General features: G+C 37.3%; 1 protein-coding gene across 1 annotated transcript in view; it reads left to right on the top strand.

Annotated features, from left to right (window-relative positions):
- The first annotated feature begins 702 nt into the window (after positions 1 to 702).
- Positions 703 to 21804, top strand: part of HSF5 (heat shock transcription factor 5) — a 37045-nt gene continuing 15943 nt past the window's right edge. The window contains exons 1-5 of the mRNA XM_008512870.2: positions 703 to 1360; positions 6035 to 6409; positions 14510 to 14607; positions 17018 to 17539; positions 19336 to 19513. Coding sequence (XP_008511092.2) covers positions 757 to 1360; positions 6035 to 6409; positions 14510 to 14607; positions 17018 to 17539; positions 19336 to 19513 — 1777 coding nt within the window. The 5' untranslated portion in view covers positions 703 to 756. The remainder of the gene's footprint in view (positions 1361 to 6034; positions 6410 to 14509; positions 14608 to 17017; positions 17540 to 19335; positions 19514 to 21804) is intronic.

Genomic DNA, 21804 nt, shown 5'->3' with positions numbered 1-21804 from the left:
CCCTCTCGTGTGAGGTTTATTTCTCTTTATGTCTAAAGTTTCCCCAGCTTGTCCCTGTATCCTCCTGATTCCCTCCTCATAGGCACCTCAGTTCTCATCCCTTGAGTAAACGGTCCTGAGCAAAATACTGGCTTAAAGGGTATATTTAAAAATATATAAAATGCTACCATCTAAAAGGTGAATTTGTTTACTCAAACATGTTTATTTTTTTAGTAAACACCATTTTTATTTGGAGAGGCGAGCAAGTCAACTGTCAGTACTGCGGGAGTTAGGCCCTTTGTTCTCAGGAACGACTGGCTTCGTATCACTCCCTGTCTGAATTCCACGTCCCACACGCTGGGTGCGGTGAGCTACCGGGATCTTAGTGTTCCGCGGTGGATAATCGGCCTTCTCTCTTTGCAGGACTTCTCTCCCGGCGGGGGGCAGCACTCGCAGCCCTCGCCCGGCGGTTGCAGGCCGGCTCCCGCCGCGTCCCGCGCCGCTGCACACGCCCAGGCGACGCGGCGTCGGGCGGGCCGGGCGCGCGGCGCCGAGGGGGCGGGTCGGCTGGCGCTGCGTCCGGCCGCGCGGCGGGAACTCGAGGCCCCATTGGCCGCGCCGGAAGGCAAGGCGGGGGCTCGTGCGCCAACCGTCCCCGGGTCCGCGGCGGCCGGGCGCTGGCAGGAGGGGGCAGGGCCGAGCGAAGGCTGGGGGGATCGAGAACGGGGTGGGAGAGCCAGGCTCGGCGGGGCGAGGCCCAGGGCCCGGGCGGGGGCGATGGAGGAGGCGCTGCTCTCCACCCCTATCAACCCCAACAACTTCCCCGCCAAGCTGTGGCGGTTGGTGAACAGCCCCCGGTACCGCTCCATCCGCTGGGACGGCCGCGGCGAGGGGCTGCTCATCGATCAGCCTCTCTTCGAGGCCGAGCTGCTCAGCCCGCCCGGGGCGGGGGCCGGCGGCGGCGGCGGCGGCGTCGGGGGCTCCGGGGCTGAGCCCGAGCTCTTCAAAACCACCAACTTCACCAGCTTCATCCGCCAGCTCAACCTCTACGGCTTCCGCAAGGTGGTGCTGGGCGGGCCGGGCGCGGCGGGGCCCGGGCCGGGGCCGGGGGGCGGCGGGCCGGCGGGCGACGGGCCGCTCCACCACTTCCACAGCCCGCACTTCCGCCGCGACCAGCCGCAACTGCTCGTGCACCTCAAGAGGCTCACCAGCGCCAACAAGGCCAAGCTGGCGGCCGGCCTGGAGGTGCCCTGCCGCCCGCCCAACCGCTTCCAGAGGCTGCTCATCACGTCGGCCTCCGCCTCCGCCTCGGCCTCCACCTCCCCGCTGCAGCACCAGGAGCCGGCGCCGCCGCCCGCGGGGCCCCGGCCCGAGCCGCACGGTGAGTCCCACTGGGCCTCCACGGCCCCCGCCATCACAGGGCACATGGGCGTCAGGGAGCAAACGCCATTCACAGGGCATTGTCGCACCTCCTCACCTTTGAGGGATCCGGAGTACGCCCGGGCCCCACGTGCTGCCCGGGAAATAGCTCGCGTCACCCCCATGGTTCTCACTGGCACCGGCACCCCCTTTCCGCCAGTACCTCCTCTGGAAAGAGTCCATAAGCACTTAGTTCCTTCCATGTGCACGAGCAGCCAAAGGGACCTTCATCAGCTTCCTTTCTGTTCTTCCCGGGCCCTTCCTGAGCTCCAAGCCTCCATAGCCATTGCCTCCTTGAGACCCAGTGTCTCCGCTTGGAACATCTAGAGTAAGTAGCTCTCTGTCGAAGCGCTGGGTCTGGAGGAAGCACAGAAGAGTCTCCTTTGCCCTAATGGGCAGCAGAACAGAGTTACCATAGGGAGTGAGAACGTGGTGAAGGTCAAGGTAGGAAGGAACACAGTCACAGCGAAGAAAACTTAGGAAGTGTCTACCAACCAAAGGAAAGTGAACAAGGTACCTGAAGTGGAAGTTTGTCCTTGAGACATGCCACCTTCCACCCATTGACACATCTAAGAAATCTCGGAAGAAGTGTCCCGACAATAATCATGTTTTAGGTTCCAAGTAATGTGTAGAATGACAGACATTGTTTATATATCTTAAGATCAAAAATATAATCATATTCTTTATTTTTACCAGATATTGTTCCTATATAGAATGAATTGGCTAAACATTTCTTTCACTGTAGCTAATTACAGCTGATGCCTTCTTAAGGTGTTATGGTTAGACAAACATAAGGCAAAGATGATTTTCTTTACAGCTGTCAAGTTTTAGTTAAGAATTTTAGTTCACATTTACAGCCTTTGAATTTTTCACTATTGGCTACGATATTTCAGTTTTGAAAAAACTTTGTATGTATAAATCTGTATTTACTAAAAGTGGAAAAACTCTCTGTCATAGAAAATTATTTTATTAACTTGCTTTCTGATGTTCTTCCCCTCCTCCCAGGAAGGTGAGGGCGGCAATACTCCCTTTCTCTGTTTAAAGAGTCCATGATATGAAGCAATATACGAAGAAAGCAACAGGATATAATAATGAGAATTCGTTCTTTGCCTTCAACTAGGAGAGTAATAGAAACATTTTCAGTATGTTAACATGGATTTAACAGAAAAATGTCTGGGTTTTTTTTCAGTTTTATGGGAAACCTTTTAAATATACAAATAAAAGTAACACTATGTTCACTTTAACCGAGGCCCAGGGTTAGGAATGAAGTAACACTTTGTTCATTTGGAATTTAGAAGATAAGGGATTAGGTTGTGTTTCTGTGGAGTTTAGAAGATAAGGGATTAGGTTGGAGTTCTAGTAACAAGTTGGAAAAATAGCAGTGGCATAGGAATGTTCTAAAGGAATTCTAAAGGAATATTAAGCCACTTCCGTGTGATGGATGACCATTGATTATGCTGGGGAATCGAATGGGGAAAGGCAATGGAGACAATACCATGGCGTATATTTGGCAGAATCTCTGACATGGATATTTGTTTTTCATGTTGTGTATCTGGTGGGCATAAGGAGAAAAGACTGGAAAATATGTTCTTGGGGGAAATAGAATAACCACCTCAAACAAAGAAACATGCGTATATGCATACATAAAAATCAACTCTTGCTCGCTTTTTTCCCTTCTCTGATTTTCTTTTTCCTTCACCTATCTTAAACCCAGTTGTGTTCTAAGGACACAGTCCATTTTAATAAAGGAAATACAGGGGTTATCTAGGTTCTGATTTTCTTCATTGATAGTTCAGTTGGTCAGCATTTTAAAGATTATTTATTAAAATATTGTAAATCTAATTCATACTTTTTCAGTATACATAATACATTAATCTATAGATACCTAGATTATTGTAGTTTTCATGCATGTCCTGTTTTTTGCCGTTCTACCTATTGGTATATGTAGGAGGTGTGTCAGGTGTGGATTGTCTACACCGTAGGCTTGGTTCACTAGGGAATTGTGTTACTGGTTTGGGTGGAGTGCAATTTTAAGTTCAAGAATACTGGCCCAATTTTGTTTGCTTTAATTCCGTGTTCTAAATCCTGGGATCTCCTGTTTTTCCTCAATTTTTATTCTGCTTGCATCTTGCCTTGGTGATAGGCCAGACTACGCTGCTGCTTCGTAGTTTCCATTTTGTTTTCTGTGTTCTACTTCAGCTTAAGGTTTGAATACTTCTGTCTCTTTTACAGTAGAATCTTCTGTTTTAGGACGTAGTTCTCTTATCTAGATCCATTGAGCCAGCTGTCTTGTTCACGTTTCGAGAATGTACTTGGTAAGAAATGTAAGGATCACATGTTTTCCCTTTTTTTGTTTGTCCACTTTTGTTATTTTGTTTTTAGTAGCAATTTATTTTACGACATTTGTTAAAACTTTCTAAACTAAGTAACAAGTCTGAGCAGTAGATAATCTCTCTTTGCCTGGGGATACCAAGTTCTCAAGTGGCAAGTTTTGGGCAAGAGGCAAGTTCTTTCCTGGGGATTGATTAGCTCCGATTCGCTTATATAAAAGGAGTAGAATCTTTAAAAACAGGAAGCCATCCTGCCTTACATTTCCAGAGTTCTGGGTTTAAACTTTGCCAAATACATCTTAAAGATGTTCTGAAGACATACCGGTGATGTTCTGTAAAATTGGTCAGAATAGAACCTTATGAGGTAACTCTTAATCAGAAGAATAAATAAGAGTTGAACATGTTTTAGTTTTTTATTTTAAAATACAAATTTAAAGGAATGCCCTTCGAGTCCTAACAGTGTTCTTATGTTAGCATAAAGTGTGTAAATGTTTGGCCATCAGTCAGAGGTTATCATGATAGAAGTAGAATTTATATTTTAACTCAGATATAAACCAGATTTGAGAAACCAAGGTAGAGAATTCTTTAATTAGATGCTTAAGTTATTAACAATCTGAAAATTCATCCACAGCTTAACCCAGTAGAGGGAAGAAGAAGGATTAGTGAGTGAGCTCTTGCACGCCATAGCAATATGTAGTTTTAGCATGTAAAGCATCCAGGGAAAAATGAAGTGGTGGGTAGTTTGGGACCTCAGAGACACCTGTTGTGAAAACCAAAAAATGTTTCTTTAGATCTTAAACCAAAGGATTGTCAGTGGTGAGTTCAAAGTGTGGATACGTATGAATTGCTAGTCAAGTAGCATAAAAATGAGTTTTTGTACTTTAAAGGAAAAAAGGAAGAGTAGTTTTTAACAGATATATCATTTGAATACATTCGATCTTCTGAACTAAGATTTTTTTCCCATTAGATTTAAAGCTCTTGATTTCCAGGGTTCCAGAATGTGTGTATGTATGTTTGTATGATTTGTTTATTTGTGATGTTAGTGCTTTATTCTTTTTTTAAAATTTTTATTTTTAAGAGTTTGCTTGAGCAAAAATTGATTTGAATCAGGCAGTGCCAAACCGGAAGTGGTTAGGAGCACTCCCTAATGCTTTAGAGGAAATTAAACACCATAGAAATAGAATGAAAGATGTGTAACATGTTGAATCGATTTACAGTTTAAATATTTGGGAAAGTAGGTGTTTGAGTGCCGTCTTTCATTTTGTAGTTTAACAGATTAGTAGCACATAAATTAGACTTTCTCCTCTGGATTAGTTTAATAAAACAAATTGAAAGGAATTTGTGAGCCACATAATTTAATACATAAAGTTCTCCCTAGAAATAAATTAGGTTAGCTTTCTTTATATTCAAGAGCCACAGTCTGTAAAATAAGTCCGGCTTGCAACATTTGTAGTTTCCTTTTCCTCATTACATAGTATTGCCCTTTTCTCTCTCTTCCTCATCTCCACTTTTTAATTTCTTTCTGCCTTGCTAGATAAGAGAAAGCAAATATCAGAATCTCTGGGACCAAGTATGTGAATTTTTAACAAACTCTCCAGGTAATTGAGATGTAAATCAATGTTTGAGAGCCACTGATATCTAGAGAGGGACACTGCTAGAGATACACTGAAGAAAAGACGACCACAGAGAATTATTGATTGATTTGAGTAATGAAGAAGAGAACTAAGTCAGAGTTTTCAAGCCTGACTTTTCTACAAAGATTGTCATTAAGAAAAAAATAGAAAGAGAGCAAAGAATCTGCTTTTGGTTTGTGTCATAATTCTTATTTGTTCCACACATTTCTTTTATGTATGGTTGAGTGCTTATTTTCATGCCTATTATTAAGATTCTTAAATGATTTGAAAAACTGAATGGAATTTCTAAAACTTCTAGGAAGTAGCTTACAGATTGGAAAAATCTGGGTAAATCAATTGAGGTAAAAGGTAAGATGACTGAATCATCTATAAAAGACTTTTAACATTGAATATTTGATTTAACATTAGAGTTTGGCCACTTTGTCTCTCAAGACAGTCATATTGAGAACCAAACTCAAGTTTATTTAATTATTTTTTCAGCATTATATGTGTAATCTCATATTCTGGTATCCTAACTTGTTTTTATCAAAACTACCTTTATGTTGTGTTAAAAATGGCTGAGAACCTAACATCTTCATAGGTGAAGAGTAGAGTTTACTTTACGACTTTTGGTTTGCTGCGTCCAGCGGTGTAATGTAAAATTAGTAAATGTGTTCTTCCTCTTTTATGCAGGACCAGTGGCTGTAGGACAATTCCACCGGTCATTCCGGCGAGATGGTTTGTCTCCTTACTCCTACGTATCAACTTCATCCCACAACCACAGTACTTTCCCTCTGAAAGGTTTAGATCGGACCTCGATTCCTCCTAGAACATGGCAGAACTCCCTTGGAATGCACCCAGGACAAGTGGAAACACCTCCAACTTTTTCAGATAAAGGGGTTCCATTTCCTGTACTGCAGAGGTTTCCAACTGAGGTTACCTATACCCTGCAGCCCAGCGCCACATCCGTACACGTTCAGCAAAGTCCTCAAACAATGGTCAGCTCCTCCCAAAAATATAGTAACTACACACCCTCAGCGCAGTACTCCCAAGCCTACTATCCAACAGGTATGAGAAATTCAAGTTCAGTGACTTCTCTTAAGGTACTTTATAATGAGCATTTCTATATTTTTAATGCATTTCTCCATGCTTAAATAAAAATAGCAATATGCACCTAAGAAATGTCAAAGCTTTCTCATCAGGACCTATTTGTAAGCAATATATAAAATTTCATTGTGTTCTTAAGGATTGTGAAAATTCTGTTGGTGCATAAAGATGTATATTTTTAGTGAAACTTTTGTATCTTCAAAGCATGTCCTAGTAATAAAATTAAGACTTAGTACACCAGAACCCTGCCATAACTCTGCTCTGGTGCAGTAGTTTTTTTTTTTTTTTTAAATGTTTATATACATATATATATATATTTTTTTTACCTTTATTAGTGAGATTACCTCATAATGAAATCATTTTAGTATGTCAGTAATGAAGTTTAATAAAAGAGCATACTCTCATCATTTAAAGCTAAATTATATTCTTTTAGTGAAAATGTGATGGTGTGGTTTGACAGTGCAGTCCCTGAGTAGTAGCAGAGAGAAGGAGAACCTGGCAATGACAGCTGACCTAGAGCTCAGCCAAGGGCATTAGAAGACGTATTGGTAGATCTCAAGCCATTAATTGGGCATCCTTATGATAGTGACCATCTGTTTAGCTTCTCAGGTGGGGGTGTGTGTGTGTCTTTTTTTTGCAGAGGAATACATTTTTTGCAAGATAATAGCCTCACCATTTCGTTCAAATGTATTTTCTACTTTGCAGAAGCACCATAGCGGTGGTGTGTGTTTCATCACGTACTGTGCTTTACACAGAGTGATGAAATGGGGCAGGAGAAATAAGGCAAGGGTCAAGGCTTTCAGGAAAAACCAGAGAGAGAAGAAAGGGGCATTCCTTTGCCCTACGAATTAAGACTCTTGGAATATTAATTTTCTCAGCTATGTCGATACGGAAGCAAATCTCTAGAGGTATTTTGTTAGACCATTTCTCCCAGGCGGGATGGAATCAAAAGCTAAAATAAGTAGAAGGAATGTAAATTTGATAAAGGAATTAAAGAATTTGTTGTAAAAGTTGTAAATCTGGTAACTGTTCTATTTGTAACAGTATTCACTATTTTCTGCTTGTAACATCCAAATGTATTCTTTTACTATTGACTCATTGCATTCTACCTAAATATAGCAGTAAAAGGGATTGCCTTATTTTCCCAAAGCATTTAAGTTTAATAATATTAAAATAATAAAACCAGAGTTCAAATTAGATTGGATCTTTTAGATTTTAGAACTGCTACTGTTTTGGTGGATGGAGTTGGAAAAGAGGAAGGAATTATATGGAGTAAGGATGGTTTAGCATTTTTAATCATTTTGCCTATTAGAATGTAAAAAAATTTTTCTATCTTCTAATAAGGTAAAAAAAAGGTTGAGAAAAAGAAAAAGCTGGATTTTTCCAGCTTTTGAGAGGCCTAGTATTTTTCCAGATTTTCACCTACTTTGAAGAACAAAAATATTTGTGTGATCTTTAAAAATAGAAGATGACTAATTTAATGTTATATGTCTTATGTATAGCAACAAATAGGGTCAGATTTTTATGAATGAGGAGTTTAGTCCAATATTTTAATAAACAAATTAGGCATTGCTATCTATATTGTAATTCTGGCTGCATTTCATGTATATAGAATATACATATATAGGGAGAGACAGTCTGTGTCTTCCTTATACTTACTTTACATTCTGTAGCCTATCAACTGGACAAAACCCCTACCTTGCCTCCTCTTACCAATAAACCTTTCTCTTTCCTTTCCTAACCCCCCTCCTCAAACTACTAAAGACTCAAAAGCTTTAGTTGAAATTTGCAAGGACTGCAGCAGAGAGATGTAGAAATGTGCTTGGCCTTCCATTTTGGAATTTTGGAGGCATTTTCCTATGGACGTATTAAATCTGTTGGTTAGGTTCTGTATTACTGTTTGTCTTACACTTAAGGTACAGATGGTTACAGTCTAGTTTAGGAGCCAAACTAGCCTGTAGAATATTGTTTCTATGGGAAAACGTATTCCGCGGTCAAAACAATCCTCTTGGAAACTTCTAGTTCTAAGTTTCATGAGAACCGTTTCTGTGTTGTGTACCAGGAAACACTACAAATAGTTAATATTATTCATTCGTTATAGAAATAGTTTGTTAAGTTATTGTGATTTAGGATATGTTGTTTTAAAAATATTTTATCTTAGCTTGGATGTGAATTTATAAATTGGAAGCTGTCTCCAAGAGTTCAAGGTAAGGACTAGGAAAGAGACATTAAAAGAACAAGTAAGTGCTGCTGATGTTTTGATAATGTACAGTGCATGTGAAATAGAGTCTTGTGTTACCTGAATTTTTGTTTTCTTTAATAGGGATAATTGAAATGACTATAGTTTCTGAGGTTATGAGAATAAGAAATCTCGTGATGACTTTTGAAACATAGAGTGTTTCTGCTTTGAACATTCTGAAGTACTATATAAACAAAAAGTTATATTGTTAAATACAAAAGACCTGATATGGAAAGAAAGTGCCATAAAAATACTGTGCAAGTACTTGATTTCTCCAAATTTTAGGTGAAGAAAGCAAAATGTAGTGAGCAATTTAACCAATATTAAGTGAGTACCTATTTATGAAGAGCATTGCAAATGACTTTCCCAAAGTTAAATAAAATACCATTCTCAGAGGCAGGGTGATAATCGTTCCCAAATCAGGTTCTCTAAGTCTTAAGAAAGTACCTAATTTTAGAATAATGGTCATACTGGAATCCTTTCAAAGTGAACTCTGTGAGTTGAGGTGTGGATCAAATTTTAGTAAAAAACAACACCCGGCTTTATTTAAAAATTAGTTATATTGAAAATAAACTTGGTTCTGGCCTTCAAATAATAAACCCAGTAAATTTTGAATTTTGTAGTATTTCATAAATTACTAATTCTCTAGTAGAGCCAAACATTGAGACTAAAAAATTGTTATCAGAATGACTCATAAAATGACTCATCTGAATCATTTCTTTCCTTTCACTGCCTAGCTCATTTACATTTTTTCCATTCTTATCATTCCTTCAAGGACAAAATGTTATAGATCCAGTATTAGTTGACTCTTTAGTCTTGCCTTATCTTGAATTCAGTTGTTTTCCTTTGATATTATTTTTGCAGTATGCTCCTATAAGTAATTTCCCTTTTTTATGAAAAAATTCATTTTAGACTTTTTTGTTGTATTCATTCTCTATGTCTGAACATACATAAGAATATTCATATATTCATATTCATGTATATAAAGAGTACTGTATTGAGGAATTGTTTTCTTTTGACTAATGTTATAATGCTGAATTGACTCAAAATCTACTTTGCCTTTTTTTAGTTACATTTTAAGCTCAAAGCAATGATTAGCAATTTGTAGCTGTCCTTCATCTCATATTTTATTTAACAAATATTTATATAGCAATCACTGTGATCTGTCCTGAGTACTTTTCAAATATTAATTCATTTAATCCTCACATTATAAGATAGAGGATGTAATTTTTCTTATTTTATAGATTAGGCAACCAAGGCAGGCCTAGGGAACAGACCCAGACAAACTGATGCGCGTCGTTTATTTTGGCCACTGTGCTCTGCTGCCTGCCTGCCTCTCGTACAAAGAGGGACTTTTTGTTTTGTTTTGTTTTTCTTTTGAGAGACTCTTTCCTGGTATATCTCTTCCCCAGAGTTAGTTATTCCCAGATAGAGCAGACAACAGAGATTGGTGGAGAGGCCTACCATTCTGTGTTGCTGGAGGGAGTGGGACTGCCCTGGGTTATTGACTCAACATGCTCCAGCTGCTGGAGGGGGAGGTTCAGCTGGAGCCTCCGAGGAGTGGGGCTGCCTCTCATTCATTTCTGCATCCCCCTACACCTAGCATACTTCTTGGCTCTGATGGGCCCTTAGGAAACAATTTATTGAATAGAATGAAATAATTTTAGTCTCAGCTTTGCAGTTAATCATCTGACGTGACCTTCGGTGGATTATTTCATGTTACTCAGCCTCAATTTCTCTTTCTATAAAGTGATGATAATAGTTTGGGTAAAGGATTAAATGAATTAATGTATGTCAATGGACTTTATAAAATTTAAAACTATTTACATATAAAAGATAAAATATTTTAAAAGCTGTCTTACAAATGAGCCTAGATATAACACTTGAAAGGCTAAATAATTTGTAAGAATATACACTTCCCCCCAAGGTAACATATGGTATTTTTATTTTTTACTGAAAAATATAGTATCATTTAACAATTTTTCTGAATTGACTCAGGCCAAAAGGATTGCTTATTATTGTTTTAAGGTACATTTAAATTCTAAAGGTTTGATCTTTAGGCTTCTAATCCTACATAATGTACATAAACAAATATAGGATCTGGATTTATAAGAGCTTTCAAATGCTGTTACTCTTGTGCTCAAGTAGCCTGTTTTGTCAGTTTCTCTGAAAAGGCTTGATTTTGTTCTTATGGAAAGAGGGGTTTGGCATAGATACACCAGGAATTTTCTTTAGCTACCAGAAGAAACTCCGCAAAAGCAAAATTATATTTGCCTTTGTTTTTGTTGAGGTGAAATATGTATAACATAGACTCTACCATTTTAACCATTTTTAAGTGTACAGTTCTGTGGTATTAAATACATTCACATTGTACTGGCATCACCACCATTTGTCTCCAGAACTTTTTCATCTTCCCCAACTGAAACTCCGTACCCATTAAGCACTAACTTCACATTCCCCTTTCCCCCCAGCTCCTGGCAACCACAATTCTACTTTCTGTCTTGAGGAATTTGACGACTGTAGAACCTCATATAAGAAGAATTATACAATATTTATCCTTTATTGATTGGCTTATTTCACTTAGCGTAATATCTTCAAGGTTCATTGATAGTGCAGCATGTGTCAAAATTTTCTTCTTAATGCTGAATAATTTTCTACTGTATGTATGTACCACATTTGGTTTATCCATTCACCTGTTGATAGACACTGGGTTGCTTCCACCTTTAGATTATTGTGAATAATACTGCTCTGAACGTGGATGCACAAATATCTGTTCTGCTTTTGCTTTTTGGGTGTATACATTCAGAAGATCTTTTCTTTACCTCACTATACATGAAGAGATGTTGGGGTTCTAGTTGCTACAGTAACTTATCTTGAAATTAAATTTGCTATTAGGATGTTTTCCCTTTTGAGTATTTATATTGGGCATCTTCTCACTGTTGACACTGTACTACTCTGGAGTAGATTCAAGTCCAAAACATTTAAATTATATATTTATATTACCTCCACAGGATTAAGTGTGTGAACTTGTTTTCCTAATCTGTAGTGGAAATGAAAATTTTTACCTTGAGATAATGTTTAGTAATCCTGTATTTTTTGATTACCAGAATTGTTTTTAAAAATATCAACTCATATTTATATCTGAAATAGAATTCTGTCCATAATTTTTATTCTACATGCAATTTAATACCTTAAGTGAACACTGCCTTCAGGAACACACTGGAAAATCTGTACGCAGATGAATGTGTCTTAGGATGTGGTGATAAACTGTTTTATAAATGTTAGTGCTCTCACAAAGCTTTCATAATACACACCAGCCAGGTTTTCATATTCAGTAAGCTCACTAATGCTGGCTTTATTCTATTTTGTTGACTGTACAAAGTAGGACTGCACTGGTAAGGAAATAGCCATTGAGGAATCTTTTTGGATTATCTGTTCAAGTCCTCCCTTTCTTCATGCAGGTACCTTTCTACTTTCCATATGTTACTGGACTCTTTAAAGGATGTTCACTATTTTGCTATTTCCTTAGATACCAAATCAGCTATTGACTATACATTAATACATTCTCTGTTGTTTTTACCAACTATTCAAAATGTATACCCAGTGAAGTCAGAACATAGCCGTATCAGAAAAATAAAGCTAATATCTTTCGGTGATTTATTTGTAATAAAACACTGTTTTATAGTGCCCTGATGGGTGAAAACCTGCAGCTCCTGACAGACTTTTCCTGCCGCTAGGGGGCTAGGTTTTCCTTAGCTGTTAAAACTCTAGAAAAAAGTCCTAGTTTTTTTTTCAGAGTTTTGGCAAACCCTGCAGACCCCATTTTGGTGTTTTGCTTTTTGGATTTAGCTTATTTCCCAGGATATTTGTGAACCAAATTCAAATCCAAGACATTTTAATAGTATATTTGAATAATCTGCAAGGATAAAGTGTAAGCACTTGTTTGCCTAACCTATATTGGAAGTGACAAGAGCTTGAATTTTATGTTGCCATCTTAGTAATATCTGGCTTTTTTAGTCACTGGAATATTAAAATGATATAATTCAGAAAACACCAAGCCTTATCTTTGTATCTGAACTATAATTCTGTCCACTATTTCACATTTTTCCTTCCATGTGGAAAATGTAATGCCTTAAATTGCACATGATATAATAAGAAAATCTTTATTTCTAGTATACCTTTATGAACTTCTGCCATTTTAAAAATCAGTAGTCAATAGAGAAATAGGGAAGTATTTCAGTGAATTTTTACAATCTTTAGGCTAGTTTGCTTTCAAAGGATTACAGAATGAGATTATTTAATATGTTAGCACACTCAAAACATGAAAAATGTGGACATAAAAAGAGAAAGTTGCCACCTCCTAATGAAGACACCTTAAAGATACTCAGGAAATAGAGTTCTAGTAAAATTCAAATGTGATGTTTTAGGAAGAAGGAAGGATTAAGGAAGTATTGGGGTCTATTAAAGAACATGTGCTTTGGAGTTTGTTTACTGCCTCTGTTGCTAATAGCTTTGTGACTTTTTGGCAAATTATCTTAACATCTCTGAGCTTTATGTTAATACTTCATTCAATTGTTGTTTGGATTGAATGAGGCAATATATGCAAAGCACCTGGTACTGTGCCTGGAACATGGTAGGTGCTAGATATATACCACCCTCTGTGTAATCTAAAGGTGTGATGTTATAACGGATTCTCATTTGTCTGGAGAGTCTCTGGAAAAGAGGAGAGTTAACCTATTATTAAGACTGCATTGTGAGTATAACTATCCCAGTACAAAGAGTTCTATCTTTTCATTGTATCCTAACTATAAAGTTTGGAAAATGTATTTCTTTGTTAGTTAAAATAATAGCATGGTAGCTATTTATGTATTGATTGCTTACTGTATGCCAGTACTATTCTGAGTGCTTTTATGCATATTAACTCATTCATTCCTCACAACAAACATATTAAGGAGGTACTGTTATCTCCATTCTAATACAATGCAGAAACTGCAGCCCAAATCGCTTAACCTTGCTTAGGTTTATACACAGCTATTAAAATTTTGCATCTGGGCTCCAAAGCCAGGTAGTCTGGCTCTAGGATCTGAACGCCTAACCACTTAGTTAAAACATTTTTTGCACAGGTTTCACTGGACGCATTGTGTAATGGTAGGAATGTTTGGAGAGTATTTCATACTTATTTTATCCCAAAACACAGCCTCCTCCAAATGTTTGTTACTATTAAAATGATTGAAACAATTTTTTTGGAATTCCGAATTTGTTCTGATATTTTCTGCAAAGGGAAATTACTTTCAATAAGAATAAATGTTTGGTTAGAAAGGTAACAATGGGGGGCCAGCCCTGTGGCCGAGGGGTTAAGTTCGTGCGCTCCACTGCAGCGGCCCAGGGTTTCGCTGGCTCAAATCCTGGGCGCGGACATGGCACCGCTCATCAGGCCACACTGAGGCGGCATCCCACATGCCACAACTAGAAGGACCCATAACTAAAAATACACAACTATGTACCTGGGGGCTTTGGGAGAAAAAGGAAAAATAAAATCTTTTTAAAAAAAGGAAAGGTAACAATGGTTAGGTGCTAAAGAAATCATTTCTAAAAGTAAACGTGACCCTCTTAAATGACTTAAAATTATTACCCTGTTGTTTTCAACAAATAATAGCATCTATTATTTGGACTAAAGCATCTAATTGGACTAAAGTCATTTTCTTGCACCCACAAAGGGAAGCTCTTGGAATTTTTCTTTCTAAGTTGAAAGAGGGGAGAGTCTTGAATGCTGTAGAGGTTTATTTTGGTTGATGACTTTTCTATGTTTGAATTTGTTCCAGCTGTGCTACAGTGCTGCTCTCCTTCTACCCACATGGATGCTCTCAGTAGTTGTGTCACTCCCACTGCCTCCTCCTATGCACACTGCAACTACTTCCAGGTAAGAGTCTTAGAACAATGGACATACTCTGTGCATCAGGTGCAATATTATTGGCCTTGAAGAATTTCAAAATATAATTTTTTCTTAATGAGTAGCCAGAAGTGAACTGTGGATTATGCCCTCAGTTTTCTCAATTCTAAAGAAAGAGAGTTGATATAAATGATGTCTGAGGATTCTTCTAGGCCTGCACTGTCCAATACAATAGGCACTAGACATGTGTGGCTATTTAAATTTAATTAAAATAAAATTTAAAGTTCATTTCTCAGTCATACTAGCCACATTTCAAGTGCTCTATAAGCTCATATGGCTAGTGGTACCAAATTGGACAGCACAGATAGAGAACATTTCCATCATTGCTGAATGTTAGTTTGAACAGTGCTGTTCTAGGCTCTTCCATGGTAAAATTAATACCAGATGAACTCCAAAAGTATGTAAGTCACCCAATGACAGATAATTACTATTTTTTTTAAAGGAAAAGTGATATCAAAAATGAGAAATTTAAGGGGTGGTTCCCTTTAGCCCCCATGTTGTGAACCCTGTACTTCTATTATCTTCTCATTATTTATTAGGAAACAGTTGCTTTGATTTAATGTTTCAAACTGCTATTTCTAGGATAAGATTAAATTCCATGCTTTGTGTTTTTACGCTATGATTGTTTAAAGATTGGAATTATGGTTTGCCTCTGATACCATGTAAATGATTTCTGTTCATAAAAGAATATCTTACTAGTGGTATTCCAATACTCAAAATAATGTTCCTTTTTTTTTTTTGAGAAAATCTATATAGAAAGTCAAATGATGATCAGATGGTTGTTTGAAGAGTACAGATTCAGAGCAAGGGGACATGTCCGCGCCCAGGATTTTTAGTGGCAGATATCATCAAGCATGATAGTGCAGTCTGTTCATCTTCACTAGGGGGACACATCTATCCCACAGATTAGGTGCTCTCGTTTGTGGATCCAGACACTCTCTCACCTGGATCATACTGGAGGTACTCAGACAGTATTTATATCTTGATTATGTTTATGTTTTAAATAAATCATTTAAAACATCTTTAAAGACCTTTCCTTACTACAAAGACAAAACATGTTCATTATAGGAAAATAGAGATAAGTAGACATAAAATTTTAAAGTGGGAAAAAAGTGAAAGTATTTCAGATGCCATTCTGGAAATAAATGCAGTTTAGTTTAGTTGCGCTGTAGGTGTTGGTGAGAGTGTGCATGGTTGGTCAGTGTATTGTGATGGTGAAGAGAAGAACTCTGGAGTCGGGCAAACCTGGGTTTGAAACCTGACTCTGTCAGTTATTTCATCACGACTTGGCATAAATTATGAAGTTTCTTTGAACTGCAGTTTCTTCATGTGGAAATGGAGATTATCACATTTTGTAGGCCTCTTATGAGGAATAAATGAAATAATGTGTGTAAAACACTTTACATGTGCTTGGCACGTGGTAAGAACTCAATAAATGGTGCTATGGTAAAGTAGCTTGATGCTTAAACCATTTGAATTTACATTGTTTGGCGTTAGTGTCCTTCAGAATATTGACACAATCTTTGTAGTGTGTTTGGCAACATCAACTCACTACGTGTTTTATTGAATCATAACTCTTCTGTATTTTATGTTTATAATCTGAGATAATCAACAAACATTTACTGAATGCCTACTCTGTGCAAAGCTCTGCATTTGGCAGCATCAACTCATTACATGTTTTATTTAATCATTACTTTTCAGTATTTTATATTCGTAGCCTGAGATCATTGATCACAAAACACGTAATTGAGTGTCTACTCTGTGCAAAGTACTATGTATAAGAAAATACATCTTAAAGTATCAATTTAAAAGTGACAGCTATTTTTAACCTATTGTTTTATTATTAAAAAGAAACAATCTCAGGAACCAAAGGACATTCCATATTCCATCCATTTTTTCCCAGATCATTTGGAACAGAATATCAGTACCTCCCCCTGAATCTATAGAAGCATTGGTGGACTTGTGAGCATCCTGTGTTTGAAATTTCCTTACTACATTCCTAAAACAGTCTATGATAGATACAAGTGATGTTTTTGTCTGTCAACCTTTATGGAAGAATGTGGTATATAGACATTTTCTCAGCAAATAGCTATTTGGGTACTATAGCTTTTTGATTTTGTATACTTTAACCCTGAGAATTATTGGTCCATTCCAGTGTTAAACTTAGCATAGAGGTCGACATGTAATAGTTGCTAAGTAAATGTTAACGATGGAATTGAAGCTACCACTGCTGAAAAGTTGATTGGCTTTCAAGTTTTTTTAGTGAACTTTAAGTTTAATCTATTTATGTTTAGTGTTCATCAGCCTAAATGTTGTTGCTTTCCTCCTTAATCTCATATTTGGTTTTCTATCCAAACAGTCCTATTTTCTCTTTTCCCAGAATCCTCCAATGCAATCCTCCTATCCAGTTGAATTTCTGCCTTCTAATTGGCCTTGCAGTGCTACTGATGAAAATAAAAAGACAGAAGTAAACCTAGAGGCTGTTTTTCAGATAGTAGATGAATTGCATTCCTCCCCTAAATTGGAGATGGTAAAGGTGGAGCCTGTTGAGAATCAGTGCCCAACATCTCAGTCTAACAGAGGCCAACATATTCTAACTAATTCAAACAACAGCAATCCATCGTCCACAAGTCAGGCTAGCCAGCTGGAGCCACTTACTCCTGTAGGCTCAGATATTACGTCTTTTGTGGTCGGAACAGAACAAGCAATTACCTGCTCTCTACCACAGTCACCTGAGTACATCTATACCATCCACACAGCTCAGCCTGTTGAAAATACTACAATGCAGGAATCTGCAGGTATCCAACAAGCTCGTGTCAAATTGAAGGAGCAGCTAAGTCATAATCCATCTCCAACTTCAGTAGTATTTGTGCAGGAAGGGCTACCGTTCAGCACACACCAGGTAAGGGGCAAAGAAAAAAAATCCTAATAAAGCTCAAAGTACATAGTGCTTCTTGCTAAAGACTGTTCTAGTGGCGAGTTTGTCCAGATTTTATTTGGGTTTAATACCAGTTCATTATGCTTTCCAGAAGGTTCATGCTCCAGTGGTTCTGCACAAAAGATTCAGAAAGAGGTAACGTTAACTCCCAGGCATCCTTTCATTATGTTACTGTCTGAAGTCAACCTCTAGAGAGGCAGTCTGAGCATTGTGGTGTAAGACTTATTTTCATGTTAAAAGCATCCCGTGAGCATCCCTCCTGTCTTAATTTGGATGGACTGGGTGTGCCTAGCTGATTAAATTCCACTACTCAGGAGGGGTGGTTTATCTCCCAGATAACATCAGGACTTTTCTAGCCGTTTGTGGCATGGACGTAAGGAGATGGTTGGAGGTCTTTTCTTACTTTCTTAGAGCATTATTGAATTCTAATTTGACTTGTGAGCATGCTGTGATTGAATTTTCTTACTAATGGCTGCATTCCTAAAGCAGAACTCTGACTCTAGTTTGAGAGATGTATTCTGAAGGTAGAGAATAATTCCTTTATTGCTGATAGTTTATGACCAGAAAATGAATAAACTTTGATTCCGAATAAAAGTGCATCCAAATTAAAATCACTTTTTGTGAATTGATAAGTATTTTTTGTCTACTTTTAATTTTTTTTCTTGATCTTAGTCTGATACATATATTTTTTCATTTTGGATTTTTTTTCTCTAATGGAACTGAAAATATCTTTATTGTTAGAGATCCAGAAGATAACTTTTTGGCAGTTTTCTTTTTAATGCATTCTTTTTTGGCACTAATTTTAGATCCTAATGTCTTAAGGTTTCTGTCACCTCATTTTCTTTTTGAGACCAACTGTTAAGAACCAGTATATTATATGTTAAAATAATATTATAAATTCAATAGACCCAAAGATAGACCTGTTATATGTCAAATAAGCTTCTGAAAAGAACATAGAATTTGAATTTGTTCCTTCAGAGTCACATCCAAAACATTCAATTTCATACCTTAAAATTGCATTCACACGATTACTTAGTCTTTAAAAAATATATTTGAACATCACAACTTTTGAAAGCTATGTTTTTAACTTCTAGCTTTATTTTATTATATAGTGTATTTTAAAATAAATTCATCAAGAAATAGGGTATTTCAGAAGTTGGTCACCTTGTTGAAGAGATTTGACATTCCAAAGGAAACTTAGGAACTTCAAGAAAGAAACTCATATCTCATAAGCAGGGCAGATATGGTTTTATAAGGCTGTAGTTATGCAATTTTGATGGTCTTTTTAAGACAAAGAATACAAAATTAGTAGAATAAAGTGTCCACAGCCCCACTGACATCATCCAACAGGATGGCCTATGGCCATTCCAATATCACCAGCAGGAGGGGAAATCTGGTGGAAGGGATGTTGGAGTGGAAGAAGATAGGGGTCTAACCAATTGTAAATTTTTCTGTGTGTGAATTTTACCAAAAGAAAAAAAAATCACCAAGCTTCATGGTGAATCTTCCTCTGATCATAAGTAAATGTTTTAGCTCCATGTACATTTCAATGGTTTGCATATGGGGATATATACATCTTACTACCAAATATAGAGATTAGCTCAGCAAAATCAAAGATAGTATCATTCATAAGGATGAAAAGCCTTACAAGCATGTTTGTTAGATCATGTTTCTATAATAGAACTCCTCTCATAAAATATCTTAACTTTTAGTAGATATTTTGGGGAAATTCAGAATAATGAGTGGGTTTAATATTTTAGGTGGATGCCAGTATAAAATGCCAGACCAATCCACCTGAGAATATCTTGCCTTCAGAACAGATGGGATTCCTAATTTCAGAAATGGGGCCTGCTAGCAAGCCTAGTAAAGACACAGGTTTATCCACTCCAGCCAGATACAGAGAGCGAAGAAGCAACTCACAGCAAGGAAAGTCCCCTGGTAAGGATTATTGTGCTCTGGAATGCTAGAAGTAGAACCGTGGTGTAGAACTAATATATGAACAACAGTTTTTCTGGGTTTTCATTTATTATTCGTAATTGTATTATACTTATCATATTGCTGTTTTACATAACTGTAATTTTAACTCTATGTTTTTTCTTAATTATCCTTGTAAAGTATGTAAAAGTTATTTTCCTAATATTGCATGTAAGAATTTGGGTTTTGGAAAAGATAGAACATATTAAGTAAAAGCAAAAGTATTTGGGTTAATTTGGAGAAGGCAAAGATGAAGGGTCACTTAATAACTGCTTCAGATGCCAAAGACTTTGTAATTATAGATGTGCTTGTTCTCTTATTAACAGACTATGGGACAAGAGGGAATGTACTTACATTGTGGCAGGAAAAAATTAGATGGACATTAAAGACATTATCCTGAGCTCGTTATAAAGATGCTGTAAAGTATGACTCTGTATCAATGGGATTGTTTTTCTTGTGGTTTGTAGGAGCCCAGAATTAGTGATTGTTTTGGCACATATAGTTGGTTCTACTCTTTCTAGGGAAATTGGACAAAATCATGTTTTAAAGACAATAGTGATATCTAATAAAACATGTTTCTTATATGATCCAAAAGCAAGTCATCAAAGTGTCCAGTGGACAACTTTAATATTCTCAAATTATGTGCATGTCAGTGGCATGCAGTTCAGGTAGAAATAATCAGTCGGGTCAAACAATCATTGTAACTTATAAAATTTGAAAAATGTTGAGAACTTTTGTGAGAATTTCTCCAAAAAGTAAACTAGTAGTGATGTGATCAAGGTGTTGCTCAGACTCATAGGGTTCTTTCTGCAAAACACCTTTCAGAGTAAAAACTATCTTGATCACTCATCTTATTCATTAAATTTAGTTTTAACAGTCTAAAACTTTTAGTTGAGTATGTGATTCAATCATGATCAAAGATTAAGACTTCTCACCACTGAAGATGTTTAAAACAATGGCATAGACTTTGAAGGCAATTTAGAAAAGGACAGGAACTAATATTTACTGCATACTTATTTTTATGCCATACAACAATCTTGATGAAAGTGCTATTGTCATCATTTTAAAGATCAGGAAACTTAGGCTTGGAGAGGATAAGTAACTTGTTCAAGGTCACACAGTAATTAATGGAGCTAATATTTTACTCAAAATCACTTTGTTGATCGTGTCTTTTGATGCACAGAAATTTTTAAGTTTGACAGGGTGCCATTTGTCTATTTTTGCTTTTGTTCCCTATGCTGTTAGTGTCATATCCAAGAAATCATTGCCAAGTCCAATGCCATGAAATTTTCCCACTGTGTTTTCCTCCAGGTATTTTATAGTTTTACGTCTTACATTGAGGTCTTTAATCCATTTTGAGTTAATTTTTGGATATGGCATACGATAAGGGTCCAACTTCATTCTTTTGCATGTGGATATCCAGTTTACCAGCGCCATTTGTTGAAAAGTCTATCCTTTCCCCATTGAATGGTCTTGGCATCCTTGCCAAAAATCGTCCATCTGATCATATATGTGAGGGTTTATTTCTGGGTCTCTCTATTCTAGTCCATTGGTCTATTTGTCTTTATGCCAATACCATATGATCTCTGTTTAACCACTCAATTCTGCCATTGTAGCACAAAAGCAACCATAGAGAATACATAAATATATAAATGAATGGTTGTGGCTATGTTCCATTAAAACTTTACAAAAACACATGCTGGGCCCAATTTGATCCAGAGGTCACAATTTGCTGACTGCTGAGTTAGACTAATAGCTTACTTCTGAGCAACTATGGAAGTGAGAAAAGAGTGGAATCACATTTTCAATATACTGTGAAAGAAAACTGCAATCCTAGAAATCTCTGCCCGGCAAAAAGATCCATTAAGAATGAAGGCAAAATGAAGACAATTTCAGGTAAACACAAAATTGAGAGCATGTGCCACAGCAGATCAGCACTAAAGGAAACTCTGCAGAGTGTTCTTTAGGCAGAAGGAAACTACAGTAAAGGTATTGATTAATACGATTTTTGAGGGATCAAGGATACATGTAGTTTCTAGGGTAATCACCAACACGATAGAAATAATCAAAAGAATGTTGGAAAGGGAGAAGAAATGAATGAAAAATAAAACAAAGAAAAAACAAATAATAAAATGGTTGACCCAAATTCAACCAATACAATTATGATATATACAGGTGTGCCTTGTTTAATTGCACATTGTTTTATTGTACTTTGCAGATATTGCATTTTTTACAAGACCCTCCACCAGCAAAAA

Source organism: Equus przewalskii, chromosome 10, assembly GCF_037783145.1.
Source record: "Equus przewalskii isolate Varuska chromosome 10, EquPr2, whole genome shotgun sequence".
Taxonomy (NCBI): domain Eukaryota; kingdom Metazoa; phylum Chordata; class Mammalia; order Perissodactyla; family Equidae; genus Equus; species Equus przewalskii.
The sequence above is the reverse complement of the archived record's forward strand: the minus strand, read 5'-3'. Positions and strand labels throughout refer to the sequence as shown.